The following is a 16,324-nucleotide window of genomic DNA, read 5'->3' on the forward strand; positions in this document are numbered from 1 at the left end:
GGTTTTATGGAGTCTAGCTTTTAATCACGGGTATTTTTATTTATATTACATTTTATGGCTATATTATTTGATATCTTATAATCTTTCATATGCAGCTTTTTACCATTTTATGATATTACAAATATTTTTATATGGACTATATATATATTTTACAACTGTATGATTAATGGTTTAATTCATTTCTATCCTAGTCTATCTTGCTAGGATATATATTTTAATATTTTCCACTGGGATGTCATAGGTTATTGGATTTTTAATCTGTTTTTCAATATTTTGAATTTTATATATAACTATGTACTCTATTGGGCGTTCATTTCATTATGGATCTTTATATCCCCCATTTTATTGCCGGCTTTTTATAATAATATTTTATTATTTGGACATGCAAGAGATTTTTAGATTTGCACAATTTTCATTGTTTGCATATATCCTTTTTACACAAATGCAGTATAAGGTGTATCATGAGAAATATTCATATTGGAGATACTTACCTGGTTGTATTATACTTGAGGTATATACCATCCCCCTATCTACAACAGTCAGAGCTTTGTTGATTTGTGCTGTTGCACAAAAGGCCTCAGGAAATCAACAAGCTGTGACGTCACGCCGCCGGAGCCATGATCTGGTCCGGCGGCCATCTTTAGTGATGGTCAGTGTACCTGTTTTTTCTTGAAGTGTCATTTTCTGGATTTAAATAAAATTTATTGATCTTGGAAATACTACACTATGGGCACTATTCTTATGGCTTCTTTATGGAGCCTTTAGGCCTGCAGAACCTGTGAGAAGAGCCAGTCTGAACCGGTATCCAGAGGAAGGGAATCCCTGTAAACAGATGGCTGACCCTATCCATTCTGAAGGAGACCTCTGGAGCCAAGCAGACATCTTCCACTGACCACAGAGCTGCCCATTCCCAGACGGATGACCTACAGACACCTACTTTTAGTTCCTGTGGCGGAATTATTTATGTGCATAAGCTATGCACATCTGGTAAGTGCCCTACAGACACCTACCACACATCACTACTTTTAGTTCCTGTGGCGGAATTATTTATGCGCATCTGGTAAGTGCCCAATCCCACCATTTTCTACAGCACTGTATCATCTATATTGGCATATCCCCGGATTGCGTCAAAGATGAGTTCTCAGTCTCAGTGCCCATTCTCTGCCACCCCCTGCAGGAGGGAGGAGAAAGCTGAATCTTCTCTCCAGCGGAAACCAGCTGTTGCTCCTTCTTCAGTTACACCTGGCAAAGAAGAGCAGCATGAGTGACCAAATCGCCAGTGCACCCCCCCCCAACACAGCATCTGCCCACCCCACTTTGTCTTGGGCCTGATCATGGGCGCCCCATGCACCTTGGGGTCATGGGCAGTGCCCAGGTGTGCCCCTTCATTAAGACTAGAAATTCTGAAGGGCCCTCTGCACACTGGTATGTACCCTTTCAAGCAGACTATGCAATAAATAGGGATATTTAGTTCACACATATTGCAATACATGTTTAAGCTGCCAACTGCGTAAAAGTAATCCCTCTATGGCCAGTCCTACTCTGCTCTGCCTATGTTGTCAGCACCTGTGGTAGTGAGCGCTTTGATCCACAATTTGGGATTCCCAAGAGTGTGGAGTCTAAGCCCCAACCTGCTTGTCCACCGGGGCCCCTGATGGTGGGGATGGACTTGCAGCAAGCTGGGACCAGATCGCGGCCCTCAGCTCCACCCAGTTGAGGTAGAGGAGTCCGCTAGCGGGAGCAGGGTACAACGGGAGTAGACACAGGAAATCCAGTAGGCAAGCCGAGGTCAGGACAGGTGGAAAACTAGCAATGTCAGGAACGAAGTCGGGGTCGGTACACAGATAGACTATAAAGGATTCTCAGTAGAAACACAAGGGAGCTCCGACAACAATATGTTGCTCAGGCAAAGTGGGCCTGACTGAGCATGTCTTAAATAGACAAGCCAGCTAGGAGGCGGCCCAGGAAGTGATGAAAGGGAAGGACATAAAGCCCAGGGAATAGCAGACGACGCCTACGGGTGAGCACAGACAAACACACATGTGAAACACACAGAAGAGAAACATGGAAAACATTAGGGATTCTCAGATGTGAAGGGAGGCAAAGTTTAAAAACAACAGATTGACCTGGCGGAGGATGGTAAACAGACCAATGAAATGAGGAGCAAATTTCATAGAGGGTACTCATAGACGGATATTCTTGGTATAGAGCCAAGCCTTGTCACCAAGGAAAAATTTGGGACTCACGCAGCGATGGCGATCTGCAGCCGTTTTGTACTTCGAAGCTGCCAGATGTAAATTCTTGGAAACCTCTGCCCAGATGGAATTGAATGATCGTTGTTTATCTGCAGCCGTGGGTACCGTAGAAGAGATAGGAACAGGAAATGGCACCGAAGGATGATGACCATACACTGTGAAAAAAGGGGACTCACCAGTACGGGCACTGGCATGGTTATTAAGGGCAAACTCTGTCCATGGTAGAAGGTCTACCCAATCATCCTGATGGGCCAAAATGAAGGCACGCATATAGCGTTCCCCATTCTGGTTGACCCTTTCGGTTTGGCCATTAGACTGCAGATGAAAGGCTGAAGAGAAGTCCAACTCGACTCCGAAGGACGTGGCTAGAACCCTCCAAAAGCGAGCTGTAAATTGAACCCCTCTATCAGAAACGATGTGTGAAGGCATACCGTGAAGACAAAAGATTTCCTTAATGAAGTTGGAGGCCAACGTGACGGCCGAAAGAAGTCCCGGAAGTGGAGTTAGGTGGCACAGTTTAGAAAACCTGTCCACAACCACCCAGATAGCAGTGAAACCAGCAGAAGGGGGTAGTTTGAAGATAAAGTCCATAGAAATGCAACGCCAAGGTTCATCTGGAACTGGTAGAGGTAAAAGGAGACCTGCTGGAGCAGACGTGGAGGACTTAGATTGCACACAAATGGAGCAAGCCTGGACATATTCTTCAACATCCTTCTGCAGTGAGGGCCACCAGTAATGACACTGCAGGAAGGCACAGGTGCGTTGTACCCCAGGATGTCCAGAAAGTTTAGAGTCATGTGCCCATTTGAGTAACTTGGGATGAAGGGTAGGAACCACAAAGGTCTTTCCGGGTGGGATACATTTAGGCTTAAGATGAGTGGTGGCTAGGATCCGATTGGCAGAAATGATAGGTTCCGGTTCAATATGACACTCAGAGTCAGCACTGTCAAATGATCTAGACAAGGCAACTGCATGGGCATTTTTGGAACCGGGCCAGAAGGTAATGTCAAAATTAAATCTGGCAAAGAAGAGAGCCCACCGTGCTTGTCTGGGATTCAATTGGCGGGTGGACTGGTGATAGTGGAGGTTCTTATGATCCGTATAAATCAAAATGCGATGTGGAGATCCCTCCAGCAGATGTTGCCATTTCTGCAGTGCCAGCGTTATCGCCGGCAATTCCTGAACACCAATGGTGTAATTATTTTCAGCATCCAAAAACTTCTTAGAGAAGGCACAAGGATGGAGCTTACCATCATGCATTTGGAGAAGGATGGCCCCCGCTCCCAAAGATGAAGCATCTACCTCCAAGAAAAGAGGCTGAAAAATGTTCGGACGTAAGAGAATTGAAGCAGAGAGAAAGGCGGATTTTAGTCTGTGGAATGCGTCGACTGCCTCAGAAGGCCAGGTTCTGGTGTTGGAACCCTTTGAGTCAAAGAAGTGATTGGGGCCACCAGCGAAGAATAGTCAGGAATGAACTGGCAATAGAAGTTAGTGAATTCCAAGAAGCGCTGTGTGGCTTTCAACCCAGAGGGCTGAGGCCAGTTGGACATGACTTGGAGTTTGGCAGGATCCATAAGCAGCCCTTTATCCATGACTATGTAGCCTAGAAAAGGAACCTGGGTTTGTTTGAAGACACACTTCTTCAATTTTCATACAGGCGGTGGTCCCGAAGACGTAGGAGAACAGTACTCACGTGCGGATGATGAGTTCCTAAATCTGGAGAAAAAATTAGTATGTCATCCAGATAGACAATGACACAAACATACAGAATATCAGAAAAAATGTCATTAACGAAGTTCTGGAAGACGGCTTGAGCGTTACACAAGTCAAAGGGCATTACTAGATATTCATAATAACCGTCTCTGGTATTGAAAGCTGTCTTCCACTCATCACCCTCACGGATCCCAACCAGATTGTATGCTCCATGGAGGTCTTTGTGAAAATTTGAGCATACCGGAGTCTGTCAAGGAGTTCCGAAATCAGAGGTAAAGGGTACCGATTCTTGACGGTGATAGCATCGATGCCTCTATAATCAATGCAGGGTCATAGCGTACCATCTTTTTTCTCCACAAAGAAGAAGCCAGCCCCAGCAGGAGAATTGAACTTATGGATAAATCCTTTCTGCAGATTCTCCTGGATGTATTTAGACATGGTTTGAGTCTCAGCAATGGAGAGAGGGTAAGCTTTACCTCGTGGTGGAGAAGACCCAGGTTGAAGGTCAATAGTACAATCATAGGGACGGTGAGGCAGCAGAGAGTCAGCAGATTTCTTGCAGAAGACATCTTGGAAGGCCTGATAGTGCGAAGGGAGTATCGGAGAGGTGATGACCTCAGCCACGGGTACAGACCTAGGAGGACACACTTTAGGGAGACAAGTCTGATGGCATTGTGACTCCCACAATAATACTTGGCCAGAGTTCCAGTCAAGATAGGGTGAATGTTTCTTCAACCATTGGAGTCCCAGAATGATGGGACTTGAAGACTTAGGAAGGACCAGGAAGGAGATTTCCTCACGATGAAGAATGCCTACATGCATAGTTATGCTGTTAGTTCAAAAGCGTAGAGGTCCTAAGGCCAAGATAGAGCCATCAACTGCAGATACTGATAGGGGAGTCATCAAAGGAACAAGAGGAATGCCCAATTCAGCAGCCAAGGATTGTTCGATTAAATTTCTGGCTACCCCAGAGTCCACATAAGCCTAAACCTGATAGGAGTTCAGAGCCCAATGGATGGAGACAGGTATAAGAAATCGAGGGAAGGAGGCGGAGTTCAGGTTCTGGTCTAGATCACCTCCCTCAAAGCGATCTAGACCAAAGAGTTTCACGGACGGATTGGAGAAGAGTTAATTACATGACCCTTAGCCCCAGAGTAAAGGCATAGACCAAGTCTTAAGCGATGCGATTGCTCTTGTGGAGTGAGGCGTGTTCGACCCAACTGCATAGGTTCCTCGGAATTTGGCCCGGCTGTGGAGGTAGGTGGTTCAGGGAATTTTTGGAACACAGAAGCAAACGAACCCACTTGGGAATGATGTGGACCAGACTTTTCCAGATCTTGTTCCTGGAAGCGGACATCGATTTTGATGCTAAGCGTAATCAAGTCATCCAGGACGGTGGGTATGTTTCTTCCAGCTAATTTGTCCTTAATACGGTTCACTAGACCTTGCCAAAAGATTTCAGAAAGGGCCTCATCATTCCATGCAGGTTCTGAAGCCAAGGTGTGAAACTGAACTGCATACTGACCAACAGTCATGCTACCTTGGCGTAGCTGAAGAAGGGCTCCCGCAGCAGATGAAGTCCTGCCAGGCACGTCCAAGGATTTCCGGAAAGCTTGCTGGAAAGCTGGGAGACTGGAGATAGTGGGGTCCTGATGCTCCCACAGTGGCGAGGCCCAAGCCAGTGCTTCACCTAAAAGGAGGGAAATCATGTATGCCATTTTGGAATGATCAATAAGGAAACGATCGTCTGCTAGTTCAAAATGAATCGAGCACTGATTGATGAAGCCTCGACAAGCCTTGGGATCACCAGAGAAGTGAGGCGGTGGAGGCAGCTGGAGTCTCGCAGGATGGTGTTCCACTGGGGGAACAGCGGAAGGTGGAACAGCATTAGCCGGAGCAAGGGCCGGAACCAAAGCAGAGGGTGAGGAAGTGGCCCCAGCCTGTAGCTGATCCAACCGTGAGGAGATTTCCTGCAGACAGTGCATAATCTGTTCTTGATAGGCTTGCTGGACATCGACTCTCTGCACCAAACCCTGAAGTTGTTTCAGGAGAGGCCGCGGTGTCTTCGAGGAGCTCATGGACTGAGCAAACTGTCAGCATCTGTGGTAGTGAGCTCTTTGATCCACAACTTGGGATTCCCCAGGGTGTGGAGTCTAAGCCCCAACCTGCTTGTTCACCAGGGCCCCTGATGGTGGGGATGGACTTGCAGCAGGCTGGGACCAAGTCGCGGCCCCCAGATACACCCAGTTGAGATAAAGGAGACCACTAGAGGGTACAACAGGAGTAGACACAGGAAATCCAGTAGGCAAGCCAAGGTAAAGGATTCTCAGTAGACACACAAGGGAGCTCCAACAACAACACGTGGCTCAGGCAAAGTGGGCCTGACTGAGCATGTTTTAAATAGACAAGCCAGCTAGGAGGCGGCCCAGGAAGTGATGAAAGGGAAGGACATAAAGCCAAGGGAATAGCAGACGACGCCCATAGGTGAGCACAGACAAACACACATGTGAAGGAATCAAGAGCAGCAAGGAGGTAAGAATAAACACACAAGAAGCTGCAGGCTAACTTGTGACATCCGCAAATCCTACTGTGGACACAATGCCAACATTGGGGAAAGACAAAGTGGATTACTTTGACGCAGTTGGCCAACTTAAGCATGTATTGCAATATGTGTGAACTAAATATCCCTACTTATTGCATAGTCTGCTTGAAGGGTACATACCAGTGTGCAGAGGGCCCTTCAGGATTTCTAGTGTTAATATGTGGTTGCACCCCTTTAGCACCTGATGGGTAAATGCATGTACTAGCTGGTGGGATTTGAGCACAGGTATATCTTGTTTGTTTTCCTTCATTAAGACAGCCCTGTCCTACACCTCTTTCTATGGTTACACCTCCACACGCTTCTCCTTGATTATGAATTTGCACATTTTTGATCTTGCTTCATTAGTGGCCCATGGTGCACCTGGAAATGGGTGGCCTGGTCTGATGTGCCCCATTTTTTTTCATCATGAAGGTGGCTGGGTGTGTGGGAAAGATGGCACCAGGATACAGTATGGGAAGAAGGAAAGTCAGTAGAAGCAGAGTGATGCCTCAGATTGCTTTCTTGCCATAAAGCATCCAGTTTTGCTGTTATGCTGGGAATATTCTGTTGAGAAACCTTGGGTTCTGCCATTCATGTGAATGTTACTTGACATGTACCACCTACCTAAACATTGTTGTTAACTAAGTACACCTCTTCATAGAAATGACAATCCCTGATGGCAGTGGCGTCTTTCAGCATGATAATTTGCCCTGCCATACTGCAACAATTCTTCAAAATTGGTTTGAGGAATACAAGTTTGAGGTGTTAACTTGACCACCAAATTCTCCACATCTCAATTTATTTGTGGGAGGTGCTGGAAAAACATTTCTGATCCATGGAGGCCCCATCCCACAACTTACAGGACAAGCTACTGACAGCTTGGTGCAGATGCCACAGCATACCTTCAGAGGTCTAGTAGTGTCCTTGCCTCGATGGGTCAAGGCCATGTTGATAGCAAAACGGGGACCTACTCAGTATTAGGTGGGTGGTCATAAAGGTATGGCTGATCAGTGTATTTGCCCTTATTGGGGTGCTGCATCAGAGTGGACAGAGTTTTCTTCTGCAGATACTACAGACTATTGACATTGACTCTAGTTGCAAAATACAAGAGGGATATAAAAAGAAATCCAGTGGGTTTCCAACTCAGACTAACCCGAGTGTAGAGCTATTTGTCAGATGAATGGTGGAGGAGATGAAGAATATGGCCTTAGGATCTATATCCTGCAGTTCGAGCCCTTAGAACTAGACTACACTGAAAGAGAGAAATGTTCTACCTACAAACCTTCAGACAAAGGAGGTAACATTGTGGCAGGTATTTAGGAATACATAATGGTGGGTTTGAAAATTCTTACCCCTTTCTTTGCCCTGACATAGTAACTATGGTGGTACCAGGGGGAGGGGGGGTTTGCACACACTCCCAGCTGAGTGTTCCCAACAGAAGATGGAAGTGTTCTGGAGGCCGGACAGCCACCCGATCACTTTCAAACACCCCCAGTAACAGCCGCCTTTCTACGCACCATCAGAGATCTTTTAGAACCTGTCACCAAAAAAATCATCATATAGGGGACTTTTTGACTCCTACGTGATGAAAAAAAGGTTTGTAAAATAAAATTAAAAAAAAGAAAATTGTAAAAAATGTAATTTACTTCAAAGCACTTAAAATATCCCCTCCAACATTCTGGGGCCCCCAACCCCCGCACATTGCATGTATTAATGTAATCACATGCATTAGGAAAGCCTTTAAAGGAAAACGTTGCTTGTGCTACACATTTTACATATCACCGTACACTCCGGAGTGAGACCAATAATTCTGGCACTAGAGCTCCTAGAGAACTCTGAACCGATGACTTGTAAAGCTTTGCCTATCCACTCGCCCTCCAGGAGATTTACCCTTCATTACCCGGCCATTTTTTGCTATATGGCGCTGTGTTACTTTAATTGACAATTGCGCGGTCATGCAACACTGTACATTTCCCCTTTTTCTGACAAAGAGAGCTTTCTTTTGGTGCAACATATTTTTTACTTTCTGCTATAAAAACATATCCAATAAAAAAAATTTTTTTTAAATCTAATTTCTAGTTACTAGTAATGGCGACGATCAGTGACTTATAGCAGAACTGCAATATTGTGGTGGAAAGCCTGACACTAACTGACACTGGGAACCAGTGACACTAATACAGTGATCAGTGCTAAAAATATTCACTCATTGTATGAATGACACTGGCTGGGAAGGGGTTGAACACCTAGGGTGATCAGAGGGGTAACTGTGTGCCTAGCCAGTGTACGTGTGTCCACAATGGGCTGTTTTTAGGTAATGTGCTGGATTTTATTCCCTGCTTTGCAGAGAAAGATAACCCAGCACATTGCCACTGACAGGACACAGCTCAGCCTTGTTTACATAAGCAGAGCTGTGTTCTGTCTCTCCTCACCGATCACCGTGTGCCGGCGGACATCCCTTTTCCGGCACATGCTGATAGGCTTTTGGTGTGACTAATCATGTCAGAAGCTGTGTGCCGGCAGCATGTATGTTCCCTAAAGAAAGTGCAAACTCCGGTGTATATACGGATTTTGCTTAGATTGGCCACCCTGTGGCAGTACATCTGCTATAGAGCGGTCCTTAACTGGCTACAGAAAATACAGAGTAATGACGTTTGTTGCCATTTCACGGGCGCACACAATTTTACGGTTTGACACGCTGGGTATCTATTTACTCGGTGCAACCTAATCTTTTATATGTTATCAGCAATTGGGAAATACATTGTCTGTGTGCCCTAAAATTATCTTTAGTGTATTTTGTACTGAAATTTTGTTTTTCCTAAACCGGCACACTAATATTGTGACATAAAACATTGGAGCTGCCGCCATTTTATTTTTCCTACTTTTAGAAAATACTGTATATACTTTTTGGGAGTTTTATATAATTTAGGATTAAATGATTTTTTAAACATTGCAAAAAATGCACAAAATGGTTCCGTAAGCGAATCAGTTCATAATCATCAATACCAATCAGTCCATATGAAGCTTTTCTGTCCTCTGCTTATCTCTCTTGGAGCAAAAATGTAAATAGAATAGACAGAAAAATGTCCATTTTATTGATTCTCCCAAATATATACATACAGACTTGTGCAATCTGAATATAAAATGAATGATTGATGGTTCTCTGGATTATTAGGTCAGGAGATTCTTTTCATATCAGAGGAGACATTGCAGGAGAACCAAAAGTGAAGAATAAGTGATTCTCCTGGTTCATTCATTTATAGAAAGCCCGCCGAGTCACTTGGATGGAGCTCTCTCACTGTTTGTGTTTTGTGAAGAGATTCCAGAACTCTTCTATCTGTATATAGTAATCTGTGAATTCTTTGTCTTCCATGAAAAGCTGCATAAATATGTGGAAAAAGTTCACTTCATGGACCTAGCAGAAGGCGATGTCTACTTCAACGAGAGAAGAGAAATTCCAACCGATCTTATATTACACCACTGGAGTATAAATGCTACAAAAGTATATTATGGCACAATTGCCATTATGGAAGGCCCAGATTATGTGCCAGAAAGGTTTCCAGATATGAGTGTCCCCCGCGTGTGGAGAAATGGCAAAGTAAGAAATGACTTGATTGTTTTCTGTGTATATATGTAGCTCTAACCTCACAGGGGCCGCTTCTAACGTGTGTCCCCAGTGGTTGCCCTGACCTTGCAAGCCTCCCGACACTTCTGTGACCAAGCCCCGGTGTGAGGGGCAAAACATGTCAGAGGGCCTGGATGCAGGAGGGGCAAAAGTCATTGTTGTGGGGCTCAAAGCAGCTGCCCCTTCCTTGCCAACTGTCTCGGTTTACATTCCCTTGTCCCTTGAAGTCTTCGTCCCGCATTGTGTCCTGATATGTCAGTGTGAGGTGCTGTCACTGATTCTGCCCGACTCTGCCCTATTGCTGTGTACAGATGATTCACCTGGGCAGGTGGGGTCAGCATTCACATGAATAACTGGCATTCATATGTAAATAGTGGTGGCAATGTGACATTCATATGTAAATAGTGGTGGCAATGTGACATTCATATGTAAATAGTGGTGGGAATGTGACATTCATATATAAATAGTGGTGGGAATGTGAAATTCATATGTAAATGGTGGTGGGAATGTGAAATTCATATGTAAATAGTGGTGGCAGTGTGACATTCATATGTAAATAGTGGTGGCAATGTGACATTCATATGTAAATAGTGGTGGCAATGTGGCATCCATGTGTAAATAGCGGCGGCAATGTGGCATTCATATGTAAATAGTGGCGGCAATGTGACATTCATATGTAAATAGTGGCGGCAATGTGACATTCATATGTAAATAGTGGTGGGAATGTGACATTCATATGTAAATAGTGGTGGGAATGTGAAATTCATATGTAAATAGTGGTGGCAATGTGACATTCATATGTAAATAGTGGTGGCAATGTGGCATTCATATGTAAATAGTGGTGGCAATGTGACATTCATATGTAAATAGTGGCGGCAATGTGGCATTCACATGTAAATAGTGGTGGCAATGTGGCATTCATATGTAAATAGTGGTGGCAATGTGGCATTCATATGTAAATAGTGGCGGCAATGTGGCATTCATATGTAAATAGTGGCGGCAATGTGGCATTCACATGTAAATAGTGGTGGCAATGTGGCATTCATACGTAAATAGTGGGGGCAATGTGACATTCATATGTAAATAGTGGTGGGAATGTGGCATTCATATGTAAATAGTGGCGGCAATGTGGCATTCATATGTAAATAGTGGCGGCAATGTGGCATTCATATGTAAATAGTGGCGGCAATGTGGCATTCATATGTAAATAGTGGCGGCAATGTGGCATTCATATGTAAATAGTGGCGGCAATGTGGCATTCATATGTAAATAGTGGCGGCAATGTGGCATTCATATGTAAATAGTGGCGGCAATGTGGCATTCATATGTAAATAGTGGCGGCAATGTGGCATTCATATGTAAATAGTGGAAGCAATGTGACATTCATATGTAAATAGTGGTGGCAATGTGACATTCATATATAAATAGTGGCAGGAATGTAGCATTCATATGTAAATAGTGGTGGGAATGTAGCATTCATATGTAAAACTGCTGTGGGGAATATGTGCAAAATTGTGCATGTTCCTGACACGCAGACACGCACGCTGCTCTTTAGCAGATGCACAGGGGTGCCATTCATTCTTAATAGTACCCCCACACATTGGGAAATGCCATGTGTTTTTGCTGCAGTCACAGAATACCAGAACATTTAGGCTTTTTAAGCACCAGGTATCAAATAATGACAACTATGTATCAACAGACATACAAATGTTTATTTTTACACAATAAAAAAGATTATACATGTAGCCCTGTTTTTGGGGGGGGGGGGGTTATGTGAAATGGCCCACACCAAACAAGCTATGGCGCTAACCTGCATATGAGTAGGCAATCCTGAGCCTTCGCTATATGGAAGAGGGGGTTGTGATAATACAAATGGCAGTGCTTCCACCTAGAATAGGGATCCTGCAATTGAGGAGACTCCCCCCTGTCTAGGAATGTAACAGGCAGACAACTTAAAGTAACTATACATAGCAGTATTAATGCACCCAGCTTATATTTCTAACATGGAAACATGTCACCACACCTGTATGAGACTAATGCAAAGTTTATATAAAGCAGCCACATAAACAGGATGCATAAGAAGAACATTCAGGAATTACAATTTACCATAAATTGGGAGGTTGCAGTTATACCCGGGTATACAGTCAGGTCCATAAATATTGGGACATGGACACAATTCTAACATTTTTGGCTCTATACACCACCACAATGGATTTGAAATGAAACAAACAAGATGTGATTTAACTGCAGACTGTCAGCTTTAATTTGAGGGTATTTACATCCAAATCAGGTGAACGGTGTAGGAATTACAACAGTTTGCATATGTGCCCCCCACTTGTTAAGGGACCAAAAGTAATGGGACAGAATAAAAATCATAAATCAAACTTTCACTTTTTAATACTTGGTTGCAAATCCTTTGCAGTCAATGACAGCCTGAAGTGTGGAACGCATAGACATCACCAGACGCTGGGTGTCATCCCTGGTGATGCTCTGCCAGGCCTCTACTGCAACTGTCTTCAGTTCCTGCTTGTTCTTGGGGCATTTTCCCTTCAGTTTTGTCTTCAGCAAGTGAAATGCTCAATCGGATTCAGGTCAGGTGATGGACTTGGCCATTGCAGAACATTCCACTTCTTTGGTTGCTTTTGCAGTCTGCTTTGGGTCATTGTCCTTCTGCACTGTGAAGCGTCCAATGAGTTGTGAAGCATTTGGCTGAATATGAGCCGATAATATTCCCGAAACACTTCACAATTCATCCGGCTGCTTCTGTCAGCAGTCACATCATCAATAAATACAGGAGAAGCAATTCCATTGGCAGCCATACATGCCCACGCCATGACACTACCACCACCATGCTTCACTGATGAGGTGGTATGCTTAGGATCATGAGCAGTTCCTTCTCCATCCTCTTCTCTTCCCATCACTCTGGTACAAGTTGATGTTGGTCTCATCTGTCCATAGGATGTTGTTCCAGAACTGTGAAGGCTTTTTTAGATGTCGTTTGGCAAACTCTAATCTGGCCTTCCTGTGTTTGAGGCTCACCAATGGTTTCCATCTTGTGGTGAACCCTCTGTATTCACTCTGGTGAAGTCTTCTCTTGATTGTTGACTTTGACACACATACACCTACCTCCTGGAGAGTGTTCTTGATCTGGCCAACTGTTGTGAAGGGTGTTTTCTTCACCAGGGAAAGAATTCTTCGGTCATCCACCACAGTTGTTTTCCGTGGTCTTCCGGGTCTTTTGGTGTTGCTGAGCTCACCGGTGCGTTCCTTCTTTTTAAGAATGTTCCAAACAGTTGTTTTGGCCACGCCTAATGTTTTTGCGATCTCTCTGATGGGTTTGTTTTGATTTTTCAGCCTAATGATGGCTTCACTGATAGTGACAGCTCTTTGGATCTCATCTTGAGAGTTGACAGCAACAGATTCCAAATGCAAATAGCACACTTGAAATGAACTCTGGGCCTTTTATCTGCTCATTGTAATTGGGATAATGAGGGAATAACACACACCTGGACATGGAACAGCTGAGAAGCCAATTGTCCCATTACTTTTGGTCCCTTAACAAGTGGGAGGCACATATGCAAACTGTTGTAATTCCTACATCGTTCACCTGATTTGGATGTAAATACCCTCATATTAAAGCTGACAGTCTGCAGTTAAAGCACATCTTGTTCATTTCATTTCAAATCCATTGTGGTGTATAGAGCCAAAAATGTTAGAATTGTGTCGATGTCCCAATATTTATGGACCTGACTGTATGTGCATGTAGTATACAGAATACCTCCAACCATGGGTTATAGCGCAGTCCGGTTGCAGGGGCCCCTGGAGAGGTGAGGGTCAATAAGATGCACGCTTCCACTTTAGATGCTGCGATGGCGTCCAAGTAACACGTTCTATGCGGATGATTGCACTGCTTGTCTGACGATCAGCGATGCATCACCTAAAAGGATAAAATGTCCTATCTAGCCTTACTCTTAGTCCCTATCCCTAAACTGGGCTGTCACTGCAACCGGGCCTCTATCTGTCTAAGTGGCCATCGGATGCCTAACCTACCTCTAGCCTAGTCTATCCAACGCTCCCTATGCTAATCCTAGCTAAAGGGAGATCCAGACCAATAAGGGTGCTATGGCTTTAAGCCAAGAGGCTGCAAAGATACACTGCGATTAACAGAAAGTTCACCTGACAGTCTTATGCAGCTGAAAACACCGATATATATATATAGACTATAAGGATTCTGCAGTGTAAATAGAATAATGATAATGAACCACAAATCCCTCTCTTACAGAGATATTAGGGTTCCAATACAGAAGTTGAAATATAACAGAGGCAGACCTAATCTGCTTCAGTAACAACTACATAGATAGCAGCCTTGTTAATCTGGATCAATACTCACAGAATCCCCATACAGTTCTCCCCAGATACACAGCACATGGCAGGCTGGCACCCTCTGCCTGATACTTCCTGGAAAACAAACTATATAACATCCTGGGGTTTCTTGACCTCCTTGCAGGGGCAGGAAGCACACCTAGGGACTTGTCTGTAATGGGACCTCTATGGTAGTGGCTGTATATGAATGTAAACAAACCACAACTAGTGTATAAAATAACAGTTCCCTACATACATAAAACACATTAAAAAAGGAAAATGAATCATTAATATTAGAGATGAGCGAATCGAAGTAGGCGAAGTGGAATTCGTTTCGAATATTGGAAAATTTTCGATTCGCGCCGAATCCGAAAAATAGCCTACTTCGGATGCGCGAATCAAAATTTTTCCTAAAATGGCGGCGGACATGTGCGGCGACGGAGCGGGGATGTCTGGGAAGGCGCGCAGACAAGGCGCGCTGACCCATAATGCATTCCTTAATGACATGTGATCGCATTAGCCAATCAGCAGCCAGCCAGCCAGCACTGTGTAATGGTCGAGCTATAAATGGCGGCCATTTTAGAATTCTCCATTTGCCTCCAGTCATTCAAAAGAGGCAGACCGCTCTGTATTAGGGACAGAGTTAGGGCCACAGAAACGTTACTTAGGGACAGAGAAACGTTACTTGGGGACAGAGAAACATTACTCAGGGACACAGATTTGTTAGTGAGGGCCACAGAATCGTTACTTAGGGCCACAGAAACGCTAGTTAGGGCCACAGAATTGTTACTCAGGGACAGACAGAATTGTTACTGAGGGCCACAGAATTGTTACTGAGGGCCACAGAAACATTACTCAGGGACACAGAATTGTTAGTGAGGGCCACAGAATCGTTACTTAGGTCCACAGAAACGCTAGTTAGGGCCACAGAATTGTTACTCAGGGACAGACAGAATTGTTACTGAGGGCCACAGAATTGTTACTGAGGGCCACAGAAACATTACTCAGGGACACAGAATTGTTAGTGAGGGCCACAGAATCGTTACTTAGGGCCACAGAAACGCTAGTTAGGGCCACAGAATTGTTACTCAGGGACAGACAGAATTGTTACTGAGGGCCACAGAATTGTTACTGAGGGCCACAGAAACGTTACTCAGAGACACAGAATTGTTACTGAGGGCCACAGAACTGTTACTTAGGGCCACAGAAATGTTAGGGCCACAGAATTGTTACTCAGGGACAGACACAGAATTGTTACTGAGGGCCACAGAATTGTTACTTAGGGCCACAGAAACGTTACTCAGGGCCACAGAATTGTTACTGAGGGCCACAGAACTGTTACTTAGGGCCACAGAAACGTTAGTTAGGGCCACAGAATTGTTACTCAGGGACAGACACAGAATTGTTACTGAGGGACACAGAATTGTTACTTAGGGCCACAGAAACGTTACTCAGGGACACAGAATTGTTACTGAGGGCCACAGAACTGTTACTTAGGGCCACAGAAACGTTACTTAGGGCCACAGAATTGTTACTCAGGGACAGACACAGAATTGTTACTGAGGGACACAGAATTGTTACTTAGGGCCACAGAACTGTTACTTAGGGCCACAGAATTGTTACTCAGGGACAGACACAGAATTGTTACTGTGGGACACAGAATTGTTACTGAGGGCCACAGAACCGTTACTTAGGGCCACAGAATTGTTACTCAGGGACAGACACAGAATTGTTACTGAGGGCCACAGAACCGTTACTTAGGGCCACAGAATTGTTACTCAGGGACACAGA

At 44.5% G+C, this 16,324-nt stretch overlaps 1 protein-coding gene across 1 annotated transcript in view; it reads left to right on the plus strand.

Moving 5' to 3' along the window:
* Positions 1-16,324, plus strand: part of LOC149445074 (vomeronasal type-2 receptor 26-like) — an 83,281-nt gene that overhangs the window by 19,280 nt on the left and 47,677 nt on the right. The window contains exon 3 of the mRNA XM_089654246.1: positions 9,926-10,144. Coding sequence (XP_089510372.1) covers positions 9,926-10,144 — 219 coding nt within the window. The remainder of the gene's footprint in view (positions 1-9,925; positions 10,145-16,324) is intronic.

The sequence above is a fragment of the Staurois parvus genome, unplaced genomic scaffold, assembly GCF_062004578.1.
Source record: "Staurois parvus isolate SC_StPar_1 unplaced genomic scaffold, SC_StPar_1.0 ptg000747l, whole genome shotgun sequence".
In the NCBI taxonomy this organism is placed as follows: Eukaryota; Metazoa; Chordata; class Amphibia; order Anura; family Ranidae; genus Staurois; species Staurois parvus.